General features: G+C 37.4%; 1 protein-coding gene across 1 annotated transcript in view; it reads left to right on the forward strand.

The window, feature by feature from the left end:
* Slc26a8 (solute carrier family 26 member 8) overlaps window positions 1-26,701 on the forward strand; it is a 63,204-nt gene that overhangs the window by 13,347 nt on the left and 23,156 nt on the right. The window contains exons 4-10 of the mRNA XM_026383518.2: window positions 993-1,174; window positions 5,962-6,126; window positions 6,865-7,014; window positions 10,257-10,339; window positions 19,153-19,303; window positions 20,498-20,611; window positions 26,134-26,211. Coding sequence (XP_026239303.2) covers window positions 993-1,174; window positions 5,962-6,126; window positions 6,865-7,014; window positions 10,257-10,339; window positions 19,153-19,303; window positions 20,498-20,611; window positions 26,134-26,211 — 923 coding nt within the window. The remainder of the gene's footprint in view (window positions 1-992; window positions 1,175-5,961; window positions 6,127-6,864; window positions 7,015-10,256; window positions 10,340-19,152; window positions 19,304-20,497; window positions 20,612-26,133; window positions 26,212-26,701) is intronic.

Consider the following 26,701-nt stretch of genomic DNA (forward strand, 5'->3'; position numbering starts at 1 on the left):
GTTTTTTTTGTTGTTGTTATAAAAATGTTTATTATTTACCAAAACCAGTGGACCTCTTATCAAATGTTGCTTGGTAACAAAATCTTGGTACAGCTTTAATTAAAAGAAGAAGAAGAAGGAAGAGGAGGAGGAGGAGGAGGAGGAGGAGAAAGCTATTTGTCTCATTGTCATTAATTAGACTTTCTGCAATAGTCAGTTAATCCAGTCTTGTTCAGGACATTAATCAGATATTTTGTACTTCACTTAATTAACTCCATTAAGTGTGGCTTTTTACACCCAAATACTATTCCCAAGTTCCTGGGGCACCTCACAAACATTTCCAAATTCTGACAGGAAGACCTCTTATAGTTTAGGTACTTTAAAGGAAGATTTGCCTTTGCTCCCATGTGCATATATGTCAATATGAGGAGTAAGTGAAACACTGTTTGAAACAGGTTTAGCATGATGTTGTCTTGCACATGGTAAGACCTCTAGAAGTATTGGGTACTGAGCCAGGTGCAGTGGCATGCACCTGTAGTCCCAGCTGCTTGGAAGTATCAGTTGAGCCCAAGAGTTTGAAGCCAGCTGGGACAACCTAGCAAAACCCCACCTCAAAAAAAAAATTGTGGGGTATTCTTCCTATTATTCTTGTAGCTTTTTTATGACCCTTTCACACCATTTTACTTTTATCTATCTCTAAGTGCAGGTGCAGTGACTGAGCCTGATATCCATTTCCAGTCAATTTCTCTTTGACTCCCACCCCATATACCCATGATGTAAATACCTGGACCACCAGCATCTAAATCCTATGAGTTGGTGACAGTATGTGGAGTCACTATTCTCTTCCCTGCTCTTTCTTACTTCCCAGATCCTTCTATGGCCACTTGCAAATAAGAAAGTCTCTTCAAATTGAAGACAATACAAAATGATCAGGCCAAGCCTTGCTTTTGTCGGTACCTGTCAGTTTACCTGGATGTAAAACCTCACCTTCTGTCTAATATCTTCTCCCATAGGTCCCTTCTTCCTTGTGAGTGCTCTGATGATCAACGTCCTGAAGGAGAGACCATTCAATTATGGTCACCTGGTCATGGGAACTTTTATCAAGGATGACTTTTCTTCCCCCACCTACTTTCTCAACTATAACAGATCCATAAATGTGGTGCAAACTACAACTTTTCTGACTGGGATTTTTCAGGTAGGATCAGAGTCTCTGAACTGCTCCTGTGGCCCATGGTGATAGATCTGGAATGTCAGTCATTTAGTTGTGGAATGTGTAGATAGGCTGTCTCCTCAGTGACGAAACTTCTTCTGAAATAATCCACCACTAATTTAGGAAAAGATACTGACTGAACTCTCTCATAAATCCTTTCTCCTCTGAGACAGAGAAGGGTTTTAGGGTCCAGAGTGACACTCCTGATTTTTTAAAAAAATTATTCTAGGGGCTGGGTTTGTAGCCCAGAGGTAGAGTGTTTGCCTCACACATGTGAGGCACTGGGTTAAATCTTCAACACCGCATAAAAATAAGTAAATAAAGGTATTGTGTCCATCTACAACTAAAAAAAAATTTAAATTATTCTATATTCTTTATCAAGAATAGGACTCCTGCCAGGTGCAGTGGTACATGTCCATAATTCCAGCAGCTTAGGAGGCTGAGGCAGGAGAATAGTGAGTTCAAAGCCAACCTCAGCAATTTAGCAAGGCCCTAAGCAACTCAGCTAGACCCTGTCTCTAAATAAAAGATAAAAAAGGGCTGGGGCTGGGGGCTCAATGGTTAGGTATATCAAATCATGATGTTGTAAGTGAAAAATAGAAACAATTTCTTCAATTATACCTCAGTTAAGTGGAAAAAAGGGATCAATCTACCAGGAAGACATAGCAATCCTAAATCTAGATGCACCAAAAAAGAGAACTACACATTATGAGAAGCAAAATTTGATAGAACTGAAAGGAGAAATTGACAAATTCATAATTACAGTTCATAATATCAACAAATTACAAATTTATAATATCAACACTTTTCTTTCAACAATAAAACTAGACAAAATTAGCAAGTATATTAAAAAATTCAACGATGCCATCAAACTAACAGAATTTAAAAGATATTTACAAAACAATCCACTCAATAATAGCTGAATACACATTCTTTTTAATGACCCACCAAACATGTACCAAGATAGTCTAATACTCAGTGATAAAACAAACCTTAACACTTAAAAGAATTTAAATCGGACAGAGCGTATTCTCTGAGCACAGTGTAATCAAACTAAACACATTAACAAAAAGTGAACATGAAAGTCTTCAATCACTTGGAAATTGAACAACATATTTATAAATAACCCATGGATCACAGAAAAAAATCAAGGAATTTTTTAAAAGGCATTTATCAAAATTTATAGGACACAGCTAAAGCAGTTCTATGGGTGAAATTTATAACACTGAAATACAAGAGAAGAAAGGAAGTCTCACTAATCTAAGCTCCAACTTCAAGAACTTAGAGAAATAAGAGTAAACTAAACCTAACACAGACAAAAGGAAAAAAAGTTTAAAAAAAGTAAAAATCAATGAAATTAAAAATAGGAGTGTTTACATAATATGTAACTCCACATATGTAGCATTCTTGAAAGTGACAAAATTATAGAAATGAACAGATTAGTGGTTGCTTAGGGATTAGAATGGGGTGAGAGGGATACAGGGACAATCATAACATGGCTTCAGGAGGGGTCCTTGTAGTGACAGAATTACCCTGTATCTTGGCCATGTCAATGTTAATCTCCTAGTTGTGATACTGTTTTACAAGATGTTATCATTGGGAAAAATTGGAAAAAGAGTATATGGATCTGTCTGTATTGTTTCTTAAGTCTGGAAGTCCATCTAATATTTAACTTATAAATAGAAGTCTGAACTTGATAATAGCTAACATTTATTGCTGCTCATTGTACATGTACTACCTCATTTGATCCTCACGGTAACTCTCTTTATGAAGGTATGTATTAATAGTGGTCCTTATTTTATGGACCCAAAGGCAGGGAGAAGTTAAGTAGATTGCCCAAGGACACACAGACTCAAGATACCAAACTCAGATTCAGTCTCAGGGCTCTCAGCCTCCAGAATTGGTGCTCTAGGTAGTGTTAAAACATAAAATAATACTTATAAAAGTGGAGACTGTGCCAGTGAAGTCAAAGAATAACCTTTAGTTGGAATGGAGTTTTCTGGGAAGGAAAGAACTATCTATTGAGCCCCTCCACATACACTTTAAAAAAAAATCTTTTTATAAATTCTTCCTATAAAAATCTTTCATATAAGTTTTGTCTCACAGGCTGATTCTGACTGGTTGATAATGGCTGCCTAGAATTTTATGCCAACACAGAACCTGATGCCATATCACAGTGGGCCAGAGGGAATTCTAGGTTGATAGTGGACATTTGCCATGTACAAGGTAGAAGGAAAGGGTGGTATGAAAATGAGTGATGAGAATTTGTGTCTGTCGCTATTTTCATATTTGAGCAAGGTGTTGTACATGTTACATAATTGAATCCATATCTCTCTGTATTTGGTATTTTTTCTAGCTCTACCTTTTTATATTTGTTCTTTTTAGTTATACATGACAGTAGAATGTATTTTGACATATTATACATACATGAAGAATAACTTTCCATTCTTGTGATTGTACATCATGGGGATGTATGTAATATTATTCATGTTTTTTTAATATTTATTTTTTAGTTGAATGTGGACACAATACCTTTATTTATTTATTTTTATGTGGTGCTGAGGATCAAACCTAGGGCCTTGCATGTTCTAGGCAAGCACTCTACCGCTGAGCCACAACCCCAGCCCTTATTCATGTTTAAAGATGACAAAAACCAAACTTCAGGGAGTCAAGGTGTCCACACTCGGTGAGTTGGCAGGACCCAATATTGAAGCCGGGTTCTCCAGACCCAAGAACCATGCTGTTTTCACCAAACCCCCTAAGGAAGAAGAATTGGACTGAGCTCTTGAAAGAGATAGTGAACCTATATTGGCCAAGATGGCAAAACAGAAGGGTTGGTACATAAACACAGAGGTGGCAATCAGCCAACCACACTGATAATAAGAAGCAGCTTGCTCTACCTGGAGTTGGAGTGTATTGGGCAGTACTGACAGATCAAAGGAGACACAGGGCAGGCTGATTGAGAGTTTTGAAACAAAAATCTTTTAAAACCAAAGGATTTATTGTTCTAAGTTTGTTTTCTGAGCATTTTAGTGCAGTGGAGGATGAAGTGATAACAATAGTTAGCTTTTAAACTTCAATTTTGTTCTATCTTCACCTTTTCCTGAATTGTTTTTGTGAAGTTGTGCCAGTGTTCTTAACATACCCTATTATGGGGGTATGCACCCATTTTATAATCCTAGGGTTTTTTTTAAGTATAAAAAATGGACATACACATTGAAAAAAACCTCAAAGAGTAAAAATGTATATAAATTGGTGTTCGAAATCTCTAATTTCATTTCCTGAAGTTTAAGAATTTGATGTCATCCTTGAAGATCATTTGTGTATATGTTTTATGTTATATAACATATTTTTATCATATATATATATGATAAAAATATGTTATATTTATATATATATATATATATATATACACACATATGTAAAATACACATTTAAAATACAGGTTAAGGGCTGGGTTTGTGGCTCAGTGGTAGAGTGCTCGCCTAGCATGCAAGAGGCACTGGGTTCGAACATCAGCACCACATAAAAATAAAAATAAAGGGCTGGGGTTGTGGCTCAGCGGTAGAGCGCACTCTCTAGCACGGGCGAGGCCCTGGGTTCAATCCTCAGCACCACATAAGAATAAATAAAGGTATTATATCCAACTGCAACTAAAAAATAAAATATTTTAAAAAATAAAAATAAAGATATTGTGTCCACCTAAAACTAAAAAAGTATTTTTTTTAAGAGAGGAGAGAGGGAGAGAGAATTTTTTAATATTTATTTTTCAGTTTTCGGTGGACACAACATCCTTATTTTATTTGGTGCTGAGGATAGAACCCAGTGCCCCGCGCATGCCAGGCGAGTGCGTTACCGCTTGAGCCACATCCCCAGCCCAAAAAGTAAATATTTTTTAAAAATTAAAAAAAAATCAATACAGGTTAAGTATTCCTTATCTGAAATGCTCAGGACCAGAGTGTTTTGAATTCCATATTTTTTCAGATTTTTTGATTATTTGCCTATACATGAGGGGGATATCTCAAGAATGGGATCTAACATGAGAGTCATTTATGTTTCATATACACCTTGTTCACTTACCCTGAAGGTAACTTTTCTACAATATTTTTAGTGCACTCACACTTTGCAGCCCATCACGTGAGGTCAGGTGTGGAATTGAGTTGGCACTGAAAAACTTGAATTTTGGAGCAATTTTTGATTTCAGGTTTTTGGATTTGGGATACTTAACCTGCATTATATCTTAATTATGTGTTCAGGATTACATGATTCCTGAAGTCATAAATAGATTCAGTTTAGTCATTCTTAGTAAAGGTAAGAGTCAAAGGCCAAGGAGTTTGAACTGGATGCCAGTTTATTGCCCTTTCCTCTGTGAAAAGCTGCGTTCCTCACAGGGATGCTAACATACGAAAGGTTTGAAAGGGTAAAGGCTAGTTGCGGTCACCTCTCAGCATTTCCTTCTTGTCAACCTAGAGGGCAGTAGATTCTAGAGCAAGAACCTGAGAGCTGACAGTGCTCTGGAAGAAAGGAGTGTGGTTTCATGCTCGTTGGGTACTTCTGAGCCCACAGGCCAGGGCCCAGCTTATTTCGTGAGTCTCCATTCACTGGGGAAAGCGAGGCAGAAAAGTTCTCAAAGGGGCCTCCCATAAATAACTTCTTCGTTGGAAACTCTTCTTTCTGATAAGGAGTCGTGGGGCCCCTGATGAGTGTCTTTGGTGCCATTTCTGGTTTGATGCCCCTTTCTGGCTTTCTTTTTCCATCTGAACCCCTTGCAGATATCAATGGGCGTGCTTGGTATGGGCTTTCTGTCCGCTTACCTTCCGGAGGCTCTGATCAGTGCTTACCTAGCTGCTGTCGCTCTGCACATCATGCTGTCGCAGCTGACTTGTATCTTAGGAATTGTAATTAGCTTCCACGCTGGTCCCATCTCCTTCTTCTATGTGAGTAACTTCACCCCTCACCCAGCTCCTGGCCTGCAAAAACAAGTGGACCAAGTAAAGAGACTTCTGCCCTTTCCCAAAAGGAGATGTGGCTGAGAGGCAGTTCAGTCAAGCAAGTCGTAGACTTATTAGAGTCTTGGTTAACTGCAGATAGTCAGTGGGACCATGTTCTCAGTTGCAATAACCATTTCAGCCTAGCACAATTTTCATTATAATTTGGACTTTAAGTTACTACCGTATCTATCATAATTCTCCCAATACATGCCTCATTACAGACACATATCCTAAAACAACTGCAGGATATAAAATACAAAGTAGTCCCTGAATGTAGGAAAGAAATAGAATAGAAGCTCAGTTAAAGAACGCATATGGCTTGGGAAAATTAATAATGAATAGGCTAATAAGTAGAACTCCTAGGTTTTAGTTGTTGTTGTTGTTACACTGAAACATAAAGTCACTTTATTGAACTATCCTGTCTCTTTTGATCTTTCTTAAAAAATTTTTCAAGGTACTAGGGCCTTGCACATACTAGGCTCTACCAACTGAGCTACACCCCTAGCTCCTTTAATATCTCTTATTTAATTTTTAAAAAATACATAGCAGCTTCCAGCCCTCTCACTTGCCCTCTCTGTCCTAGAACTGCTTGTTTTGTAACTAATCTAGAAAAAAAAATGTCCTTTTCTAGATGTAGGCAATTACTATCTCTTTCTAAGCCTCTGTAATTTTGTTTTCTTTCAGAACATAGTGAACTACTGTATAGGTCTCCCCAAAGCTAATTCCACCAGCATTCTACTATTTCTAACTACTGCTGTTACTCTGAGAATCAACAAATGTATCAAAGTTTCTTTCAATCAATATCCCATCAACTTTCCAGTGGAATTAATTCTGGTAGGTGTTTTTGATGTCCCAATTTCACAATTCAGATCATTTTAAATACCTACTTTTAAAGTAAATAAATAAATAGAAAGCAAGTAGCTCAGGAAGGCAAAGGTTCATAGAGGAATGTAAAATAAAGAATTAAAAAAAAAAAAAAACAGTGAGGGGATGGGGTTGTAGCTCAGAGGTAGAGTACTTGCCTAGCACGTGTGAGGCACTGAGTTCGATCCTCGGTACCACATAAAAATAAATATAGTGAGATCTCTTTTATTTCCCTGTTGTGTTTTTTTAAAATATTTTTTAAGTTGTTCATGAACCTTTATTTTATTCATTTACTTATATGTGGTTCTGAAAATCAAACCCAGTACCTCACACATGCCAGGCAAGTGCTCTACCACTGAGCCACAAACTCAGCCCATCCTGTTGTGTTTTTTTTTTTTTTTATTTTTCTTTTTAAGAGAGAGAGAGAATTTTAATATTTATTTTTTAGTTCTCGGCGGACACAACATCTTTGTTTGTATGTGGTGCTGAGGATCGAACCCGGGCCGCACGCATGCCAGGCGAGCGCGCTACCACTTGAGCCACATCCCCAGCCCCTTGTTGTGTTTTTTGTAACATAAATATTTCAAGATACTTAAATGTGTCAAATTTTCTTTTTTGTGTATCTGGATTTTAAGTCAGGAAATTCTTCTTATCCCTAGGTTACAAGGGAATTCACACATTTCTTTTTAATCCTGATAGATTTTAAATATTTGCATTTAGATCACTGACCATTTGTAGTGTGTTCCTGCGTAAGGAATGGAGTTTTAGCTCTTCCTAATTGACTAACAGGTTGTTCCTGCATTATTTATCAAAAAGTCCATCTTCACACCTGTGGTTTAAAATACATACTTTATCATATATTTAATGTTCACATGTGAAAAAAAAATGTTGAATTGTGTCAAAGCCAAAATATACCCTTAGTTTAAAATATATGCCAACATTGGTAAAATGTTTATTTTCTTTAAAAAAAATTTTGTAAAACTCAGGTATAGTTGACAAATAAAAATTGTACATTCTTTCTGTGTACAGCATGTTTTGAAATAGTCAAAGTAAGCTGATTAAAACTCCTATTACCTTATGCAGTTATCATTTTGTTGTTTGTGAGAACATTTGTCTTAGCAATTTTCAAGTGCACATTATTATTAACTATAGCCACCATTCTGAACAATAGATCTCCCCTCAAAAAACTTATTTTCAAAGTACTTTTAGTTGGGTGTGATGGTGCACAGCTTTAATCCCAACAACTAGGGAGAGTGAGGCAGGAGGATGGCCTCACTCTCAATTCAAGGCCACCCTTGGCAACTTAGTGACACTCTGTGTTCAAAAAATTTAAAATATAAAATAAATAAATAAATAAACAAAAACCCTACAGGTTAGGGATGTTGCTCAGTGGTAGAGTGCCCCTGGGTCAAACTCCCAGTGCAACACACGCACACACTAATATAATGATAATAAATTTGTTTAAAGTACTAAATTTATTGACTTTTTTCTTATAATATTTTTAAATAGGGTTTTTTCCCTTATTAAAGTAATACAGGTTCATTCTAGAATTTTTGAAAAATATATGAAGGTTTTAAAAAACAGGGGGAAGAAATTCCTATGGTTATAACTGCTCAAAGTCAATTACTATTAATACTTTTATATTTTCAGTTATTAATTCCCTTATTATTTCCAACACACAATAGGCCAATACTTATAGGTGAATACTGAAAATTTTCCCATTTTCTTTTCTTTTTTCTTTTTTTTTAAAGAGAGAGAGAGTGAAAGAGAGAGAGAATTTTTTTTTAATATTTATTTTTTAGTTTTCGGCAGACACAACATCTTTGTTTGTATGTGGTGCTGAGGATTGAACCCAGGGCCGCACATATGCCAGGCGAGTGCGCTACTGCTTGAGCCACATCCCCAGCCCAATTTTCCCATTTTCTATGCAGAAATTTTGTTTCTATTTTGATATAGTTGCAACTACAGTGTTATTCAGCCTTCTTTCATTTATACAATACAACAGTAAAGAAAATGGGGTAGATGGGATCTTGATTTTGCCTGATTCATGTGACTAGTAAATAGCAGAGCTGGAGATCACTGCTGTTCAATGAAAAGGTGGCTTGTTTCTTTCTTTAAATTTGCAAAGAAGATTTATCTTTTGAAGTTAGAAATTAACATTTCTACTGTGAAGAAGACATTTTCAGAAATAAAGCTCCGGATTTTAAAGTCAGCATTTCTCACATTGGGATTGCCGTCCCTGAGAATTATTTTCCCCTTAAGTAATGTTCTGTGGTAGAGACACAAAGTTCACCAAATATCCACATGTCCCCTACATTTCCCAGTTGTTGTCCCCGGACATTTCATTAGATCATAGCATCACAGATAAGCCAACTGCTGCCCTGCTCTGTGTCTGGTTGAACTCTTGGAGCAGATGCTGGGAAAAAGAATTATGTGTTGAGAGAGAGAATAGAATAAAGCAACAATGTAATTATTATCTTAAATCTTGGTACTTAGCATGCCTGACGCCCTGGGTTCCATCTCACAAACAAACAAACAAAACCTGGGCATTAAGGTTTCTCGTCTCTGGTTTATTTTGCTTTGATGTGAAAGCTTTATGATGAGGTATATGGCTTACTAGATTGTCTATTTTCCCTCTAGTTGAAAGTTGGGGACTAAAGAGAGAACTGCAGTTTTTACAACAAGTTTGGGGCTGGGGGAGAAAACAGAGAATTACTTTGCTAAAGACATTCTTCTTGATGATATCAAATGCTGCTTTCTATTATTAAGGGTTTGACATTCAATTCTCACTAATATACCTCAACAATTCATTAAAAGACTTACCTTAGTACAATATACCTGGATCTAAAATCTTTTAAAAAGTGAGACCTTGATACAGCCACTATCTGGCAACATGTTCATTTTGCTGTAGTCATTTAAAGGTGGTGGGAGAGATAAATTTAAGTCCATGGCATCCATTTGTTCCCATCATTGTATCAGAGATCAAGGCTGACCTTGATTTGGCTACAATGTTAAAAGGATTTTTAGAGAATCAAAAGAATCAGGAAGGACCTCTGCCTTCCCTCTCCCACTGAGGCCTCCATCTAGTTCTTGTGCAGAGACTTCACTTGCTTCTTTTCCTGCCCTGCTAGAGGCTATGAGCATCTCTGATACTGGAAACAATGCATGATCTTTAGATAATCTTATGCTTTTTTTTTTTTAACTCCCTGCAGATTCTTGGCTTCACTGTACTTGCTCACAAGATAAACCTGGTCACAGAAACCAGCCGTAACTTCATTGAGATCATTCCATATAGGTTAGTAATTCTACTCTTCAGGACTACTTTCCCTTTTCTGATACCCTCTCTTAGCCTCTGGCCACACAGTCTTAATGATATTTTCTACAAATAGTATATGACCATGATCAGACTCATTTTAGAACACTGAGGTTCATGAGCTGAGGAGGGTTAGGACGACTCTTTGTTCCTTCTCAGGTGGGTCTCTATCTCTCATGGTTGAGCTGATCCCCTCATCCATCCAACCTGTTGAATGCCCAGAGACTCACATTTGTTTCCATAGGTATTGCAAGTCTTCTCAACCTCCATACCTGTCAGATTAACTCTCAAAGGTGGACAAGCAGTACCTCTGCTTTTCCAGCCTCTCTTCTGGGACTCCATGTTCAGGAGAGAAATGTGCTTTCTGCCTTCACTCACTTAAGACTTAACTTGTGTTGTTGAGCACTATGCTTTTCTTTTCTTTTTTTGGTACTGGCGATTGAACCCATGGATGCTTTGCCACTGAGCTACTACATCCCTAGTCCTTTTTAATTTTTTTAAAAAAATCTCTCCCTTTCTTTTTTTAAATATTTTTTTATTTGTCAATGGATCTTTATTTTATCTATTTATATGTGGTGCTGGGAATTAAACCCAGGGCCTGGCCTCACACATGCTAGGCAAGCGCTCTACCACTGAGCCACAACCCCAGCCCGAATCTCTCCCCCTTTTTCACCTTTATTTTATTTATTTATTTTTATGTGGTGCTGAGGATCGAATCCAGATAAGTGCTCCATCACTGAGCCCCACCCCCAGCCCACAAGTTTTGAGACAGAGTATTGCTAAGTTGCTGAGGGTCTCATTAAGTTGCTGAAGCCAGCCTCAAACTTGGAATCCTCCTGCCTCAGCCTCTGGAGTTATTGGGATTTCAAGTGTGCACTACTGTGACCAGCAGAAACATTGTTTTCTTAATCTGGATACAAAGTTACCTTCAAATGTGTGACATATAGAATTCTGAAGGACTCACAATTAATTTTCATTATAATTCCTACCAGTGACTCTTGCTTCTGTTAGAAAATTATAATAATTTATAAGCCTTGATCAGGTGAATTGCATTAGCTAAGAAAGGAGTAGACCAGAAGGGTTTTTTGTTTGTTTTTGTTTTGTTGTTGTTGTTGTTGGTTTTGGGTACCAGGGATTGAATTCAGGGATGCACAACAACTGAGCCACATCCCCAGTCCTTTTTATTTACAGAGTCTCATTAAGTTGCTTAAGGCCTTGCTAAGTGTGGCTTTGAACTCGAGATCCTCCTGATTCAGCCTTTTGAGCTGGTGGGTTTACAGGTGTGCACCACCATGCCTGACTATAGCTTTTTGACACAGGTAGGCTTTTAAAGAACACTGTTAGTTTCCTTGAGATGGACAGTGGGGATTGCTGTGGAGTCAGGGATATCAGCTACAACTCCAGGGTAACAAAATGTAGCCAAATTTGATGAAACCCAATTGAACTAGTCTCATATTCCACTAGTTCTCAATGAAATCTGATGATGGCTAAATCCATTTGAAATTCAATAGAATTTCAAATAGACACCACATAGGTACCAGGGAATACAAAGATAAACAAGATGTAGTCTCTATCCTCTGAAAAAATAACAAGAACAACAAGAGGATTGGCAGTTATTTATTTTATTTCATTTTCTCCTCACAGTAACACTGTGAGGTACATATTACCTTCTCTTTATGTTGGAAGAAGCTAAGTCTTACCAAGTTTAAATGACTTTTCCAAGATAAGACAGCAAGATAGTGGAAGAGCCACCATTGAATTCATTTCTATTTAATTCCAAGTCTATGAGCATAACCATACTATTATTCTTACTCAATGTGCTTCTATTATTAATGACTTAAAAGCCACACAGCCAATTTTTCCTTATCTTTTATCATAATTTGTAAAGGTATAGACAGACAAGTCAGCATTTCAAAAAAATCTAGTTTTAAGCATTACTTTGCTCTTTGTTTTTAAAGCCTTTATTTTATTCATGGTTGCTAGGGACTAGTACAATTGAGCAATTTAAGTTAGCTCCTGCCATGTCCATGTTCCCTCTTAACCTAATTTGCTAAAAAGGCTTGAGTGTCACAGAGAATAGTAGGAAGAAAAAAATAGTTTGTATTGTTAACACACTAAACATTCAGTCTTTACTAATTAGATTTGAATAATAAACTACACTTATTGTGTACCTCTTTGGAACAACAACATTCTTACCTAACTTCTTAAAAAGGAGACGAAAAGGGTTGGGGCTGTAGCTCAGTGGCAGAGCACTTGCCTAGCATGTGTGAGGCACTGGGTTTGATCCTTAGTACCACATAAAAATAAACAAAATAAAGGCATGCTGTTCACCTACAAAAAAATAAAAAAAGAAGGAAAAAAAAGGTGCAAAAACTTTAATATCTGCCTCTAAGCATTCAGGTATGTTCCTATCTAGCTTATTGCCTGGAAATACCAAGGTGCTTGGAAGTTATAAAGTAGGGAAGTAAAGTAGACAGAGTTGGATGGCAAAGAAAAAAATATTCAACCGAGCATGGTGGAACATGCCTGTGATCCCAGTGACTCAGGAGGCTGAGGTAGGAGAATTGCCAGTTCAAAGCCAGCCTCAGCAACAGCGAGGTACTGAGCAACTCAGTGAGACCCTATCTCTAAAAATACAAAATAGGGCTGGGGAGGCTGGCGTTGTGGCTCAGTGTAAAGTGTTTGCCTAGCATGTGTGAGGCACTGCAATTCTTAGCACAGCATATAAATAAATGAATAAAATAAAGGTCCATCAACAACTAAAATATATAAAAAGAAAATAGGGCTGGGGATGTGGCTCAATGGTCAAGTGCCCCTAAGTTCAATCCCCAGTATCCCCCCCACACCAAAAAAAAAAAAGTTAGAAAGAAAAAGATATTCAAAAATAGAAATTTAGGGGGCTGGGTTTGTGGCTTAGTGGTAGAGCACTTGCCTAGCATGTGTGAGGCACTGGGTTCGATTCTCAGCACCAAATATAAATAAATGAATAAAATAAAGATCCATCAACATCTAAAAAAAATGTTAAAAAAATAGGAATTTAAAAAAAAAATAGGAATTTAGATTTGTGCACACAATAATGTGAGAGATGGGAAGATAAGAAGAAGTAGTTGTTCAAGATGCTAAAAATGGGTGAGGGTTAGAGGCCCACACCTGTAATCTCAGTGGCTCTGGAGGCTGAGGCAAGAGGATCACAGGTTCAAAGCCAGCCTCTGAGCTTAGCAAGGCAGGGAGACTCTGTCTCAAAATAAAAAATAAAAAGGGCTGGGGATATGGCTTAGTGGTTAAGTGCCCCTGGATTCAATCCCCTGTACCAAAACAGACATTTTAACTCAAATGCTAAAAATGGATTCTGTCTACTGAAAGGAAAATGCAATTTAAACTGCATGAACTAATAAGAAATTTATTATATATGCTATTATTTACTTTGTGGTACAAAAATATACCACAAAAAATTTTAAGAAATTTTACCATATGGATTAACACATTGTTCATTTTACTCAATTTGGATCTTTACACATTTTTTTGGAAGTAAATCAACTACTGAGTCATTGATTAAGTAATAAAAGACAATCAAAAGAATAAACATTTCAAATAGCAAACCTTATCTAAAATAGGAGATTTATTTTCTGACTTAATAATCTAGAGGAATGGAAAATGAAGCATATTTGTGCTCCCGAATTAGGTTTAAAGAATTATGCCAGTTTGGATCTATTAAATGCTTCCTCCAAAATCATCAGATTTCTCTTTCTTCTTTAATCAGTTAAATCACTTTAGAATGTTAGACCAAGGTTGCATGGGGATAAGCCCCATTTGGTTCCCGTATATTATCAAATATGTTAATCTGCTGAAATAATAAGAACTTTTGCATTTATATTCATGAGAAATATTGGTCTGAAGTTTTTTTTGTAGTATGCATCTGGTTTTAGTATAGGAGTATGTTGACATTATAGAATGATTTGGAAAATGTTCCCTCGTTTTCAGTTTCTGGCAGTACTTATAGAAAATGGGCATTATTTCTTTCTTAAATATTTGGTAGAATCTATCAGCGAAGATATTTGGGCCTGGGGCTTTCACCCATGGGATGCTTCTTAAAAAGCAAATTAGTGAGGCACTTAGAAACTCAGCAAGACCCTGTCTCTAATAAAGTATTTTAAAAAGGTAGGGGATGGGGCTGGGGATGTGGCTGAAGCGGTAGCGCACTCGCCTGGCATGCCTGCTGCCTGGGTTCGATCCTCAGCACCACATACAAACAAAGATGTTGTATACGCCGAGAACTAAAAAATAAATGTTAATAAATTCTCTCTCTCTCTTAAAAAAAAAAAAAAGGTAGGGAATGTGGCTCAATGGTTAAGCACCCTGGGTTCAATCCCTAAACAAACTATAATTCAAATTTTAATATACTACTTATTAAAAACTATTATTAAATTATGTAATTATCTGATTCAGGATATCTACTTCTTCTTGAGACTACTTTGTTAGTTTTGGTCATTCAAAGAAGTTGTCCATTAGTCTAAGTTGCCAAATATACTGGATAAAGTATTTTATAATATTCTCTTATTATCTTACTCACACACTATAAAATTAACTCTTTAAAAGTACATAGTTAGGGGCTGGGGTTGTGGCTCAGTGGCAGGGCACTTGCCTAGCACGTGCGAGGCCCTGGGTTCCATCCTCAGCACCACATAAAAATAAATAAATAAATAAAGGTATTGTGTCCAACTACGACTAAAAAATAAATATTAAAAAAATTTTAAAGTGTATAGTTAATTTTCATAAATTCTTGAAGCACTACCACTATCTAATTTTAAAACATCTTATCAACCCCTCCAAAGAAATACCTGTTAGCAATCACTTCCAGTTGTTTCTCCCCAAAGTCCCTGATCATCACTTATCTACTTTCCATCTGTGTGGATTTCCCTATTCTAGACATTTCATATAAACGGAATCATACAATTGGTCTTTTATGTCTGGCTTCTTTCATATGGCATAATGTTTGCAAGATTTATCCATCATGTACATTCCCATTCATGGCTGAATAGTATTCCATCACACAAATCTACACATTTTTCTTTTTTTTTTTTTTTTTTTTGTGGTGCTAGGGATTGAACCCAGGGCCTTGTACCTGTGAGGCAAACACTCTAACCAACTGAGCTATATCACCAACCCTAATCTACACATCTCCAAAATGTCCAGTTGATGGACATTTCAGTCATTTCTACCTTTTGGCTACTGTAAATAATGCTGCTATGAACATTTATGTGCATGCTTTTTTTTTTTTTTTGAGCATCTACTTTCAATTCTTTTGGGTATATATCTAGGAATAAAATTACTGGGCCATATGGTAATTCTGTATTTAATTTGTTGAGAAATTGCCAAAGTGTTTTCAATAGTAGCTACACAACTTTGTTTCTATCAGCAATGCCCAAGAATTCAGATTTCTCCATATCCTCACAATACTTATTTTCTGTTTTTTTTTTTTTCTTATTATACTGGAAGATATGAAGTGGCAAATCAGTCTGATTTTGACCTGCATCTCCCTAATGACTAATGATGTTTAACATCTCTTCATGTGATTACTAGCCATTTGTACATCTTTTTTGCAGAAATTTCTATTTGAATCCTTTGACTATTTTTAATTGGGTTGCTTGTCTCTTTGTTGTTGATTTGTAAAGGTTCTTCCCGTATTCTGGACACCATAGCTTTACTAGATATTTGATTTGCAAGTATTTTCTTCCATTCTGTAAGTTGTTTTTTCCTTTTACTGGTACTTTTAAGCATAAAAGTTTTCAGCTTTGATGAAGTTCCATTTATTTATTTTCATCACTTGTGCTGATCTAAGGTCTTGAAGATATGTCCCTCACTTTTCCTCTGAGAGTCGTATGATTTTAGCTTTTAAATTTAGGTGTTTGATCCTTTTGAGTTAAAAAGGGATTTTAATTTTTTTTTAAATTTTAAAAAGCGTTAAAAAAAGTATATGTTGTGCAGTAGGGGTCTAACTTCATTCTTTTGCATGTGAGTACCCTGTTATCCCAGCATCATTTGGGTTTATTGCTAAACTCTCAATTCTGTTTCACTCATCTATATGTCTTCCCTTAGGACAGTCTTGATTGTTATAGGTTGTTTGTAGAAAGTTTTGAAATTAAGAAATGCAAGTCCTCTTGCTTATTCCTTCATTTTCTAAATCACTTTGGCTTTCAGGGTCCTTGCAATTTCATGTGAATTTTAGGGTTGGCATCTCCTTCTGCAAAAGGGGCCAATGGGAATTTAATATGATTGCACTGAATCCATAGATTACTTTGAGGTTTTTATTGGCCAAAGACATCAAATGTGTTTAAAATCATTACTATGTAAAAATTCTAAATAAATAAACTTATTTTTTTCACCTTTGGAAGTTGCTAGGGAACCAACTCATTCTTTCAAAAATTCTAAAATAAAAGAGAAAAATCAGGCATTTATTGTGCCTTTCCTGTAAGAATTGCTCTTTGGAACATCCAGACAGTTTATAATAAGACATTTAACTTTATAGAAGTAGTCCAGCTAATAAAGGGAGAAGGAATTATAAACTTAGAATTATGTAATATTACCATTAAGGGATATCAGCATATCATCTGCCAACATTGAAAAAAAAAACAGTTGTTTTTTTTGTTTGTTTTTTACCTCCTAACAGAAATACATACCACCACTTATGAAGCATTTTTCCTTAAAAAAAAAAAAAATCGTCTGGCCAAACCTGAAGGGCTAACTACCAATTTATAGAAAATACAGGGAACAGAGGAACATGTTAATTGCAACACAGGGATGGTAGGAAACACAGTAGGATGGAATAGCAGGTTTCTTTAACCAATAAACAAAAAATTTCAAGCAAGAAAAGAAAAAGATATAGAGAGGCAATTAACCCATGAAGTCCCAAGTTATCAATTATGTACATATTTCAATGAAATTGACAAATTGACATAGTGTAGGGCTGGGGATATAGCTCAGTTGGTAGAGTGCTTGCCCTGCATGCATAAAGCCCTGGGTTTTATCCCCAGCACCACACACAAACACACAAAAACACACACACAACACACACAAATGCAGGTGCATTAAAATAGTTTGGAAATAATACTCTAGAGCTTATATAGCCTTTATATCTATTTACATAGACTTTTTTTTAACACTTTCTAATCATTCACCTCTTATCTCAAAAATGGATCTCTAAAAACAGTGATTACTTCAAAGTTACCATAAGTGGGATATTTGTTGATCACTTAAGTTTTCATAGATGTCCTGTATCTAGGATGATGGGAAAAATCATAGAGAGATTTAACAGACACAGCAACCAGTTGCAATGCATTGACCTTATTTGGATTCCGATTTTAACAAATTATAAAATATATGTTTGTAAGATATTTGGGAAAGCTTCAAAATTAATTGGTTATTTGATAATATTAAGACAGTATAATTTTTGTTGTATGATTTTTTTAGGGAGGTACACAGAAATATTTACAATTGAAATGATAAAATGCCTAGAATTTTCTTCAAATTTATCTTGCAATAGGCAGTGGATAATGGTACAGATGAAATAAGATTGGTCATGAATTATATGTTGAAGGTAGGTGATGGGTATAGGAAGGCTCATTATACCATTCTTCTTTCTTTTGTGACTATTTCAAAATTTTCTACTATAAATATAGAACATCAAATATTTGTGAATGATCCTAAGAACACAGGACCCAAGAAGTGACAATTTAAAATTGAGTGCACAGAGCTGGATGCAGTGGCACTCACCTGAAATCTCATCTACTTAGGAGGCTAAGGCAGGAGAATTATGAGATCAAGGCCAGCCTCAGCAACTTATGGAGACCCTGTTACAAAAGAAAATAAAAAGGGCTGAGGGTATAACTCAGTATTTGGCTAGTGTACACAGTCCTGGGTTTGATCTATAGTATTGCAAGAATTGACCACACAAGCTGACTTCACAGATACTTTGGACAGCAAGGTAAAATTACAAAACATGAATAGATATGAATAGACATGCATGAATAGACAAGCACTGATTCCTTTGAGAATCAGGATGTTCCTCAATTCTTTGGATAGTGATCTGATAGGTAATACTGATAGAAGAAAGTTTATTGCATTAAACAAGAGTTTCCCAGTTAACAATGGAACAGGAGATATACCTGGAAAGAAGTTTTGGTCGTGGTTTAAATGTGTTTGGCAATGTTTGCTATGATAGGATCTTAGTAAAAATAGACTGTATTGAATTTGTAGAAATAGATAACAATGATTATCAGCAAAATGGATATAATACTCTAGAGCTAAAGTATTATAAATGGGTTCAACATTCTGTTGACCTCAAAACTACATGAGGGAAAGCATGGGTAGGAATGGGAACCCATTTATACAAAGGACAATGACTAAAATTATACCCTGAAGAATGCAAGTGTGACTAAAAGGGAAGTCATTGGGCCTTTCAGCTCTAAAACATCTTGATGTCATATCTACCTATGGTCTACTCATGGGTACAGTATCAAGAGTAGAGTTCTGTGGTTTTGACTGTCCCGATCATTGCTATCATCAAATAGCAGAAACTTGGAATTAGAAGACAACTTAATATGCTCTCTTGATGGATTTTGTAACTTGGCTTGATTTGCTGGCAGTTTTGGCAAGCTGCTGCCTCAGTTGCTCTACTTCTGTATTCTTGGTTAGAAGGGGAGGAACACTGGGCCAGCCCTGGAGGGGAAGGATGAAATGGCGGGAGTGCCAGTAAAGCACACCTGCTATCCAGGAATAATTCCACTGTTTTGTTTCAGCTTCCTGTTTCCTTCACTACCAAATTTCAGCAACTTTTTTTCTAGACTTATTTTACCAGCTATATCCTTATCTCTTGTGAGCTCCTTTATGGTTATATTTCTGGGCAAGAAGATTGCTGGTCTCCACAACTACAGAATCAACTCCAATCAGGTGAGAAGACCATTGCTTTTTCTGACCTGTAAGTCTTTTCTCTAATCTGAGCCACCTGCCAACGTGAAGGCTAGATTCCTTAACCAAAGAGTCACTCGGACTGTAATTTTGGACTGAAGTCACAAAAGAGTTTTTGAGAAGTGAGGAATATTTAACTTTGAAGCCACTTGAAATTTAACATGAGTATTGTTCCACTGGAACAGATATGGTGCAGAGAGACAATAAGATGACATGTGGCATCTCTTTGCTCCGCCAGCAGAGTTCCTCTCATGTTAATTTTATCTTTCTGTCCACCCTGTCCTTAGAAGCCAACCACACACTGAGGCGTGATAAGAAATGCTGTGGAGGGCTGGGGTTGTGGCTCAGTGGTACAGCACTTGCCTCACACATGTAAGGTCCTGAGTTCGATCCTCAGCACCTTGTAAAAATAAATAAACAGTAAAGGTATTGTGTCCATCTATAACTAAAATTAATTAATTAATTAATTAATTAAATTAAAAAGAAATGCTGTGGAATATAACATGCAAAACTCACTATCAATATATGTAATTAAGTTGGCCTCTTTGTCTTTTGGCCTATTTATTTATTTATTTTTAGGGAAACCCTCCCACTACTCTGAGTTTGGTCCTTCCCCTGGAAGTCAAGAGGGAACTATTTGGGAAGAAAGCATTTTCCCAGTTTGACATTTAGGTAGTATAGAAAGAAGGGAGAAGAATAGCACTGCTAGTCTCCCTACCATTCAAAGTCCTGGCAATCACATGAAAGAGGTTAAAAAGGAAAAGGCCTCATTTCATGACCTTGAAGAAGAGTTTTCCTGATGATAACTAGCTAAAATGAAGATGCGATTTAATCTAGATAATCATATTTGCTTGCTTCCTTTTGTCCTTTCTAAGAATATTTCCATCTGTTGTTTGAAACAATATAAACAACCTCTCTTCAGACACAAGAAATAAGGAGCATGCTTTTTGCTCAAAATCAAAATTAGTGGGCTGAGGATGTGGCTCAGTGTTAGAGCACCTGCCTAGCACGTGTGGGGTCCTGGGTTTAATCCATAGCATCCCAAAATAAGTAAATAGCTGAATAAACAAAATAAAACAAGTTGTATTAGTTTTTTATCAAATTTTTTGAGATTTTATATATTATCCCACAGTCTTTAACAAAAAGTAGGCTTTAAGTTTCTGCATTTCTTTACAGGATCTAATAGCCATTGGCCTTTGCAATATTGTCAGTTCATTCTTCAAATCTTATGTATATTCTGCTGCTATTGCCAGGACTATGATCCAAGATAAAGCTGGAGGAAGACAACAGGTATGTTTAAAAAGAATTTTATCTCTACTTGTGTGGATTCATATGTATATTCATAGAATAGGACTATGTGGACTTAATTTTGTCTTGATGTTTTGCTTGATGGGGAAGACATCTTGGAAGAATTTGGATTCCACACTTGCCTTAATTCCTGCACAGATTTTGTTTTATTTTTTTTTTATTTTTTTATTTTTTTTAAAGAGAGAGTGAGGAGAGAGAGAGAGAGAGAGAGAGAGAGAGAGAGAGAGAATTTTTTTTAATATTTATTTTTTAGTTATAGGCGGACACAACATCTTTGTTGGTATGTGGTGCTGAGGATCGAACCCGGGCCTCGCGCATGCCAGACGGGCGCGCTACCGCTTGAGCCACATCCCCAGCCCCACAGATTTTGTTTTAAAAGTTATTGGTCAATGTGGAATTTGAAAGTCATTTTCTATGGAAATATTATTATACATAAGAGATTTTATATATTATTCCACATTTTTCACATAATATACTAGAAGAACAACAATATTTCAGATAAACTTACCATCAGCTATTAATTTTTTTTTTCCTATAGAGAATGCATTCTCATACATTGTTTGGAAAAGCAATAATACAAATGAAACATTTTCCTGGCTTCCTCAAAGGGCATGCATGGCAAGGGGGTTTCCTGAGAGAGAGTGAGGTGTTTGTCTAGGAGAGCCTAGGAATTTATGACCATTCTCTGTGTATAAGAGAAATGACCTCCGACAGATTCTCTTCAGGTATTCTGAAGTAATGAACTAATCGTTTGGTAAGCTGAACGATACGGTTGACAGAAAAGATTCTAAAAGCAAACTCCCCCTAATTGCAGGCATGGAATTTTGTAAGTCCTGTGTTTATGAGTTTAGAACTGACTAAATAAATGTTACAACATGAAAGCACGAGAGGCCTCCCATCTTAGTTCTGTGGCTTGATGAAATGACAGGGAGTTATCAGAATTGGAGCCTGGGCAAACCTAGGGAATGAGTCAGGGTTCAGTTGGTGAAACAACTGGCCAGAAGCCAAAGAGAAGCTCATGCCTCACAAGTATAGTGAGAAGGTAGAGCTGTGGTCAGAACCTGATGTATCAGAAGGATGGAAGTTCAATTTTAATAGGGAAAGATAAAGTGTCATAGTCCATTGGCAAAGATAAGATGAAGTTTGGGTGAAAACCAGTGAAAGCCAGAAGGAAGATTAGGCTGGGTGAGAGCAAGGGGCTCAAGTAAGGCTCCATCCTATCATTTTATGCAGACTGAGTTTTGTGGTCATAGAGCTTCCTCCTGGCACACTGGAGGAAGAAAGAAGGAGCGTGGGCTGTGTTAAAAGGAAGAATGTTCTATACAAGCATGCAAAATCTTCGGAATCAAAATGAGAGGGTTTTATGACAAGAAGAAATGGAAATGGCAACCGCAGAGATTAGTTCTACTAACTTTTTATGACACAAACTTTGTTTATCCAGTGCCCATAAATTTGGGAAGGCAAGATATACACAGCTAAATCAAAGTGCGAGGAAAATCAAGTGTAAATTGAGCACAATTGACAAAAAAGCACCTTAAGTATTATGAGAAGGAGATTGGTAGAGGAATTGGACCTTTCCCAGAGTCCTGAAAGTGGTTTAGGATTTGCACCGATAGAAGAAAGAGGGCTTTGGGTCAACCCCAGAGTTGTCTTACAAGCAGGAAATCTATATGTGGTGGGCTGGAGAAAGAATAGATTTGCTGACTGCACACATTTGAGGAACAGAGAAGCCAAGTTTTGGAAGAACTTTGGAAGAAGATGATGGAATTTCCAATCTCTGAGCCAGTCCATTTTACCATTTAGCAGGCAGCTTGTGGCTCTGTTTCCTGCTGCTGCCTGTTGATCTGTGTGGCACATTTCCTCTGAGTGGCATCTCTCACTGCACTGTGGTGGCCCTCTGTAGGGAAGTGTGTCCCCAGGGATGCTAGTGAACACTTCCCTGATATGCCCAGTTCAACTTGCTGGCTCAAGTAGAGAAGTTGTGGGCCCTGTTTGTACACATAGGAGCTGTCCAGATTCCACCAGGAATTTCTAGTCTGGACTGGAAAAGACCCACCCCCCCAGACTCATTTAGCCTTCTGTCTTCACACAGCTGCCGGTGTTCTCTGTATTCCTTCCCTTTGGGAGTTTTTTATTCACTCTGCCTGAGAAATCTGGGGGCTGGCTCTGAAAGTCCCCCAAATGGCCTGTCATTGATCATTTTATTTTTAGTTTTTATCGGGCATAAATTCAAACTGGGTCTACGATCACATTTCACTTTATTATTTCCCTGTCTAGAACCCATTACCCTCCACTGTCATAACAAAAAGCAAAACCTACTGGTCCTCCCAGCCACAGCCTCAACCTGAGGTGTGGAAAGGCCTGGCCCATGGCAGAGAGGATGAGATGAGCCCCAGGTCTGTGGCCAGTTAGAGTGTCCCCCACTTCATGTTTCTGTTCTGTATAAAAATCTAGGTTTTTATACAGTTTATTTTGGCATCTGCCAGTTCCGACTACTGTGCTTCCCTGGTCTCCATGTGTCTATCCTTCTTCCCTACTTTCCAAGGACTGGCTTTCTTGCCTTGTCCCCAGGCTCCCAGAACTTGGTAAAACTACGTTATTACAAAAGAAAGAGGATAGTTGTGTTAGTTGTGTTCTTTTTAAGGGAAGCAAATGAAGCAATGGTGAGAGCCTAGATTTTGGAATCAGATGGTTGGGGTGTAGGAACCAGACTCGGTGCTTCCTAGATGTGTGTGACCTTGGGCGGATGACTTTTGCTCTCAGAGGCTCTCATCCTCATTCATAAAATGGAGATAAAACCAACCTTTCAGTTGTGAGAATAAAATTAGATGCTAATAGTGTCAACCACAGTGTGTGTCACTTAAGAGTTATGTTCAAAAATGATAGCTCCCCAGTCCCCAGTGCCCAGGTCTATGGTCAGCAACCTGCTGTCCTGATCCCATTGCTTCAAATCACTAGAGATAAGCCTGGAAGAGTGGTGTAAAATTGGAACAGAAAAGCAAAATATGCAGAAGATGTGAACTTTAATAGTGCTTGCTGTCCAAGATTCTGAGAATCATTGAGCACCTTCCTGAGGCACAATGCCCAAATCCCATTCTTTTTAATGTACCACTAAGGAAGACACACAGTTATCACAGGCCTTCCAAATGTCTCAGAGCAGTTAATTTTATGGTACTCAAGATTCTGCTTGTGCTTATTTCAGTCTAGATTTTTATACAGTTTATTTTGTCATCTGCCTGTCTGAAAAACAATAAGAATAAATAATCAGAGCTAGGAACAGCGGCATACACCTGTAATCCCAGCAGCTCAGGAGACTGAGGCAGGAGGATCACAAGTTCAAAGTTAGCCTCAGAAACTTAACGAGGCCCTGTCTCAAAATCAGAAATAAAAAGGGCTGGGGGTGTGGCTCAGTGTTTAAGCAGCCCTGGGTTCAACCAAAAAAGAAAAAAAGAACAAATAATCAGAAGAATTTTGGAGAAAAGAAATGGGAGGCAAGAAAAAACCTGATATACTTTCCTGTTTTAATCGAATTAGTTTTTCACTGCAAGAGCAATAAATCATATTCAGCAACTGGTTGACCTGAGGATTGACTGGAGGGGCTTAGGAGGTTGATTACCTAGTGTACTTTTGTAGCATATAAAATGTTCACTGTTAGAGCTTTCTGAAGATCAGGAACAGCATGGGCTGGGGATGTGGCTCAAGCGGTAGCGAGCTCGCCTGGCATGCATGGGGCACTGGGTTGCATCCTCAGCACCACATAAAAACAAAATAAAAATGTTGTGTCCACCGAAAAACTAAAAAATAAATATTAAAAAAAAAAAAGATCGGGAACAGCAATTCATTTTCCTGATCCTTCTTCTTACACGACTGTCTTGTGGTTCTGCTTTTCCATATTTTACTGCTCACTTTTTTGTTTTAATTTTATTTTTAGCTGTAGTTGGACAAAATATCTTTTTATTTTATTTATTTTTATGTGGTCCTGAAGATCGAACCCAGGGCCTCGCACATGCTAGGTGAGTGCTCTACCACTGAGCCACAATCCCAGCCCTATGCTGCTCACTTTAACTATGACCCCTGGTGGGGGGAAGAACAATATAGGACACAGGCCACATTGGTCTTCTTTTCAGTATTAAGCTGATTTGGCAAATGACAATGAGTAGCAAGAGACAGCACAGTGGGAAGGTATTTTTTCTTTTCCCAGATAAAAATTAAAGAGCAGGGGCTGGGGCTAGGGCTGGGGCTCAGCAGTAGCCACTTGCCTGGCATGCGTGAGGCACTGGGTTTGACTCTCAGCACCATGTATAAATAAATTAAAGTCTATCAACAAATTTATATATATATATATATATATATATATATATATATATATATATATATATATCCCTTTAAAGGGTTAGATTTGAGGGACTCTCTCAGTTGTTCTTGATTATACAGGCCATTGTTTTGACTTGTGCTTACAGTTTTACCCTACTGCAACTCCATTCCCTGTCACGGTGGGAAAAGACACTGCTTTGTATTATTTTTTTTCAACTAGAGGCTTAAAAATGGGAATTTGCCAATAGGAAATGTCATGAGTTCAAGACTTATATCCAGAGAGCCTTGGGTTATAAAGGGAATTGTGTTCCTCGGCTTCATTTGATGAGTGAGCGTCTCTGTTTACCAAGCCCAGAGATAGGACTGGGATAGGATCCAGAGTAGCTCTATATAGGCTTGACTCATGTTGGTAACCTTTTTGATTAAAGGAGAGAGAAATTGAAGCCAGAACATGAAAAGTGATCATCATTGTATTTTCCAAGCTGAAGCACCACTGAAATTGTTAGATAGGAAGTTTTCAAGCTCCACACAGGAGAGTGAGGGGTGAACTAATTATCTACGTGGAAAGTAGAATGGTTGGGATTCTAGGGCTATTGGGGAGGAGTCTAGTGTTTTCATTTTCTTTTTCTTTTCATACTGGGGATTGAACCCAGGATGCTTAATCACTGTGCTACACCCTCAGCCCCCTTTTAAAAATTATTTATCTTGAGACAGTGTCTCACTGAGTATTTAGAGCCTCACCAAGTTGCTGAGGCTGGCTTTAAACCTGGAATTCTCCTGCCTCAGCCTCCCAAGGTGCTGGGATTATAGGTGTGCACCACCATGCCTGACCTACTGGGGGTTTTATATATTATGCAAGGAGAAATTAAAGTCTTGAAGAAATGCATGACATAGTTTAGGAGACTTCAGATAACATAGCACAGAGCTGGGACAATAAGGATTCAAATGCTCAGGAAAATTTAGGACCTTTCAGATAGCATTCACACATTCATTCCACAAGTACCTATTGAGTGCCTCCTGTGTTTAATACTTTGAAAAGAACTGAAAATGTCAGCTCCACAAAAATGCACTTATTCTGAACCCAACTCCTTTGAAGAAAAAAATGGCATGCTTCTCACAGAAGGCCACAGATGCAGACAGGGACCGATATGTTCCTGATGGTTTCTCTCCAACTGGCTCTGTTTCCTCAGTTTGCATCTCTGGTAGGCGCAGGTGTGATGCTGCTCCTGATGATGAAGGCGGCACAGTTTTTCTACGAACTGCCAAATGTGAGTAGAACTTATCAAATAACTAAGTTTAAAAAAAAAAAAAAAGATAGAATGTCTGGTTTGGGGCTGGGGATGTGGCTCAAGCTGTAGCGCGCTCGCCTGGCATGCGTGCGACCCGGGTTCGATCCTCAGCACCACATACCAACAAAGATGTTGTGTCCGCCGAGAACTAAAAAATAAATATTAAAAAAAAAAAAAAAGAATGTCTGGTTTGCATCCTGGTGGGGCATTTTTGCATGGATAATTGCATGCAGCTTATCCCCAGAGGTTGCCCTGACCTAGCTCTTGCCCTTTTTCTTTAAAATAATAGCATCATACAGTTGGAGTTAAATGAAATAATATGAGATATATTTGATATTTTTATATGAGATATACTGAAGTGTGTTTATACATATTTAAAAGAAGATAGTGTTGGGGTAATAGTAAGCACTCAAGAAACATTATTGTTATTATCATTCTTATCTTGTTATTGCTTAAGTTATAAAATAAG

This window comes from Urocitellus parryii, chromosome 8 (assembly GCF_045843805.1).
Source record: "Urocitellus parryii isolate mUroPar1 chromosome 8, mUroPar1.hap1, whole genome shotgun sequence".
Lineage (NCBI taxonomy): Eukaryota > Metazoa > Chordata > Mammalia > Rodentia > Sciuridae > Urocitellus > Urocitellus parryii.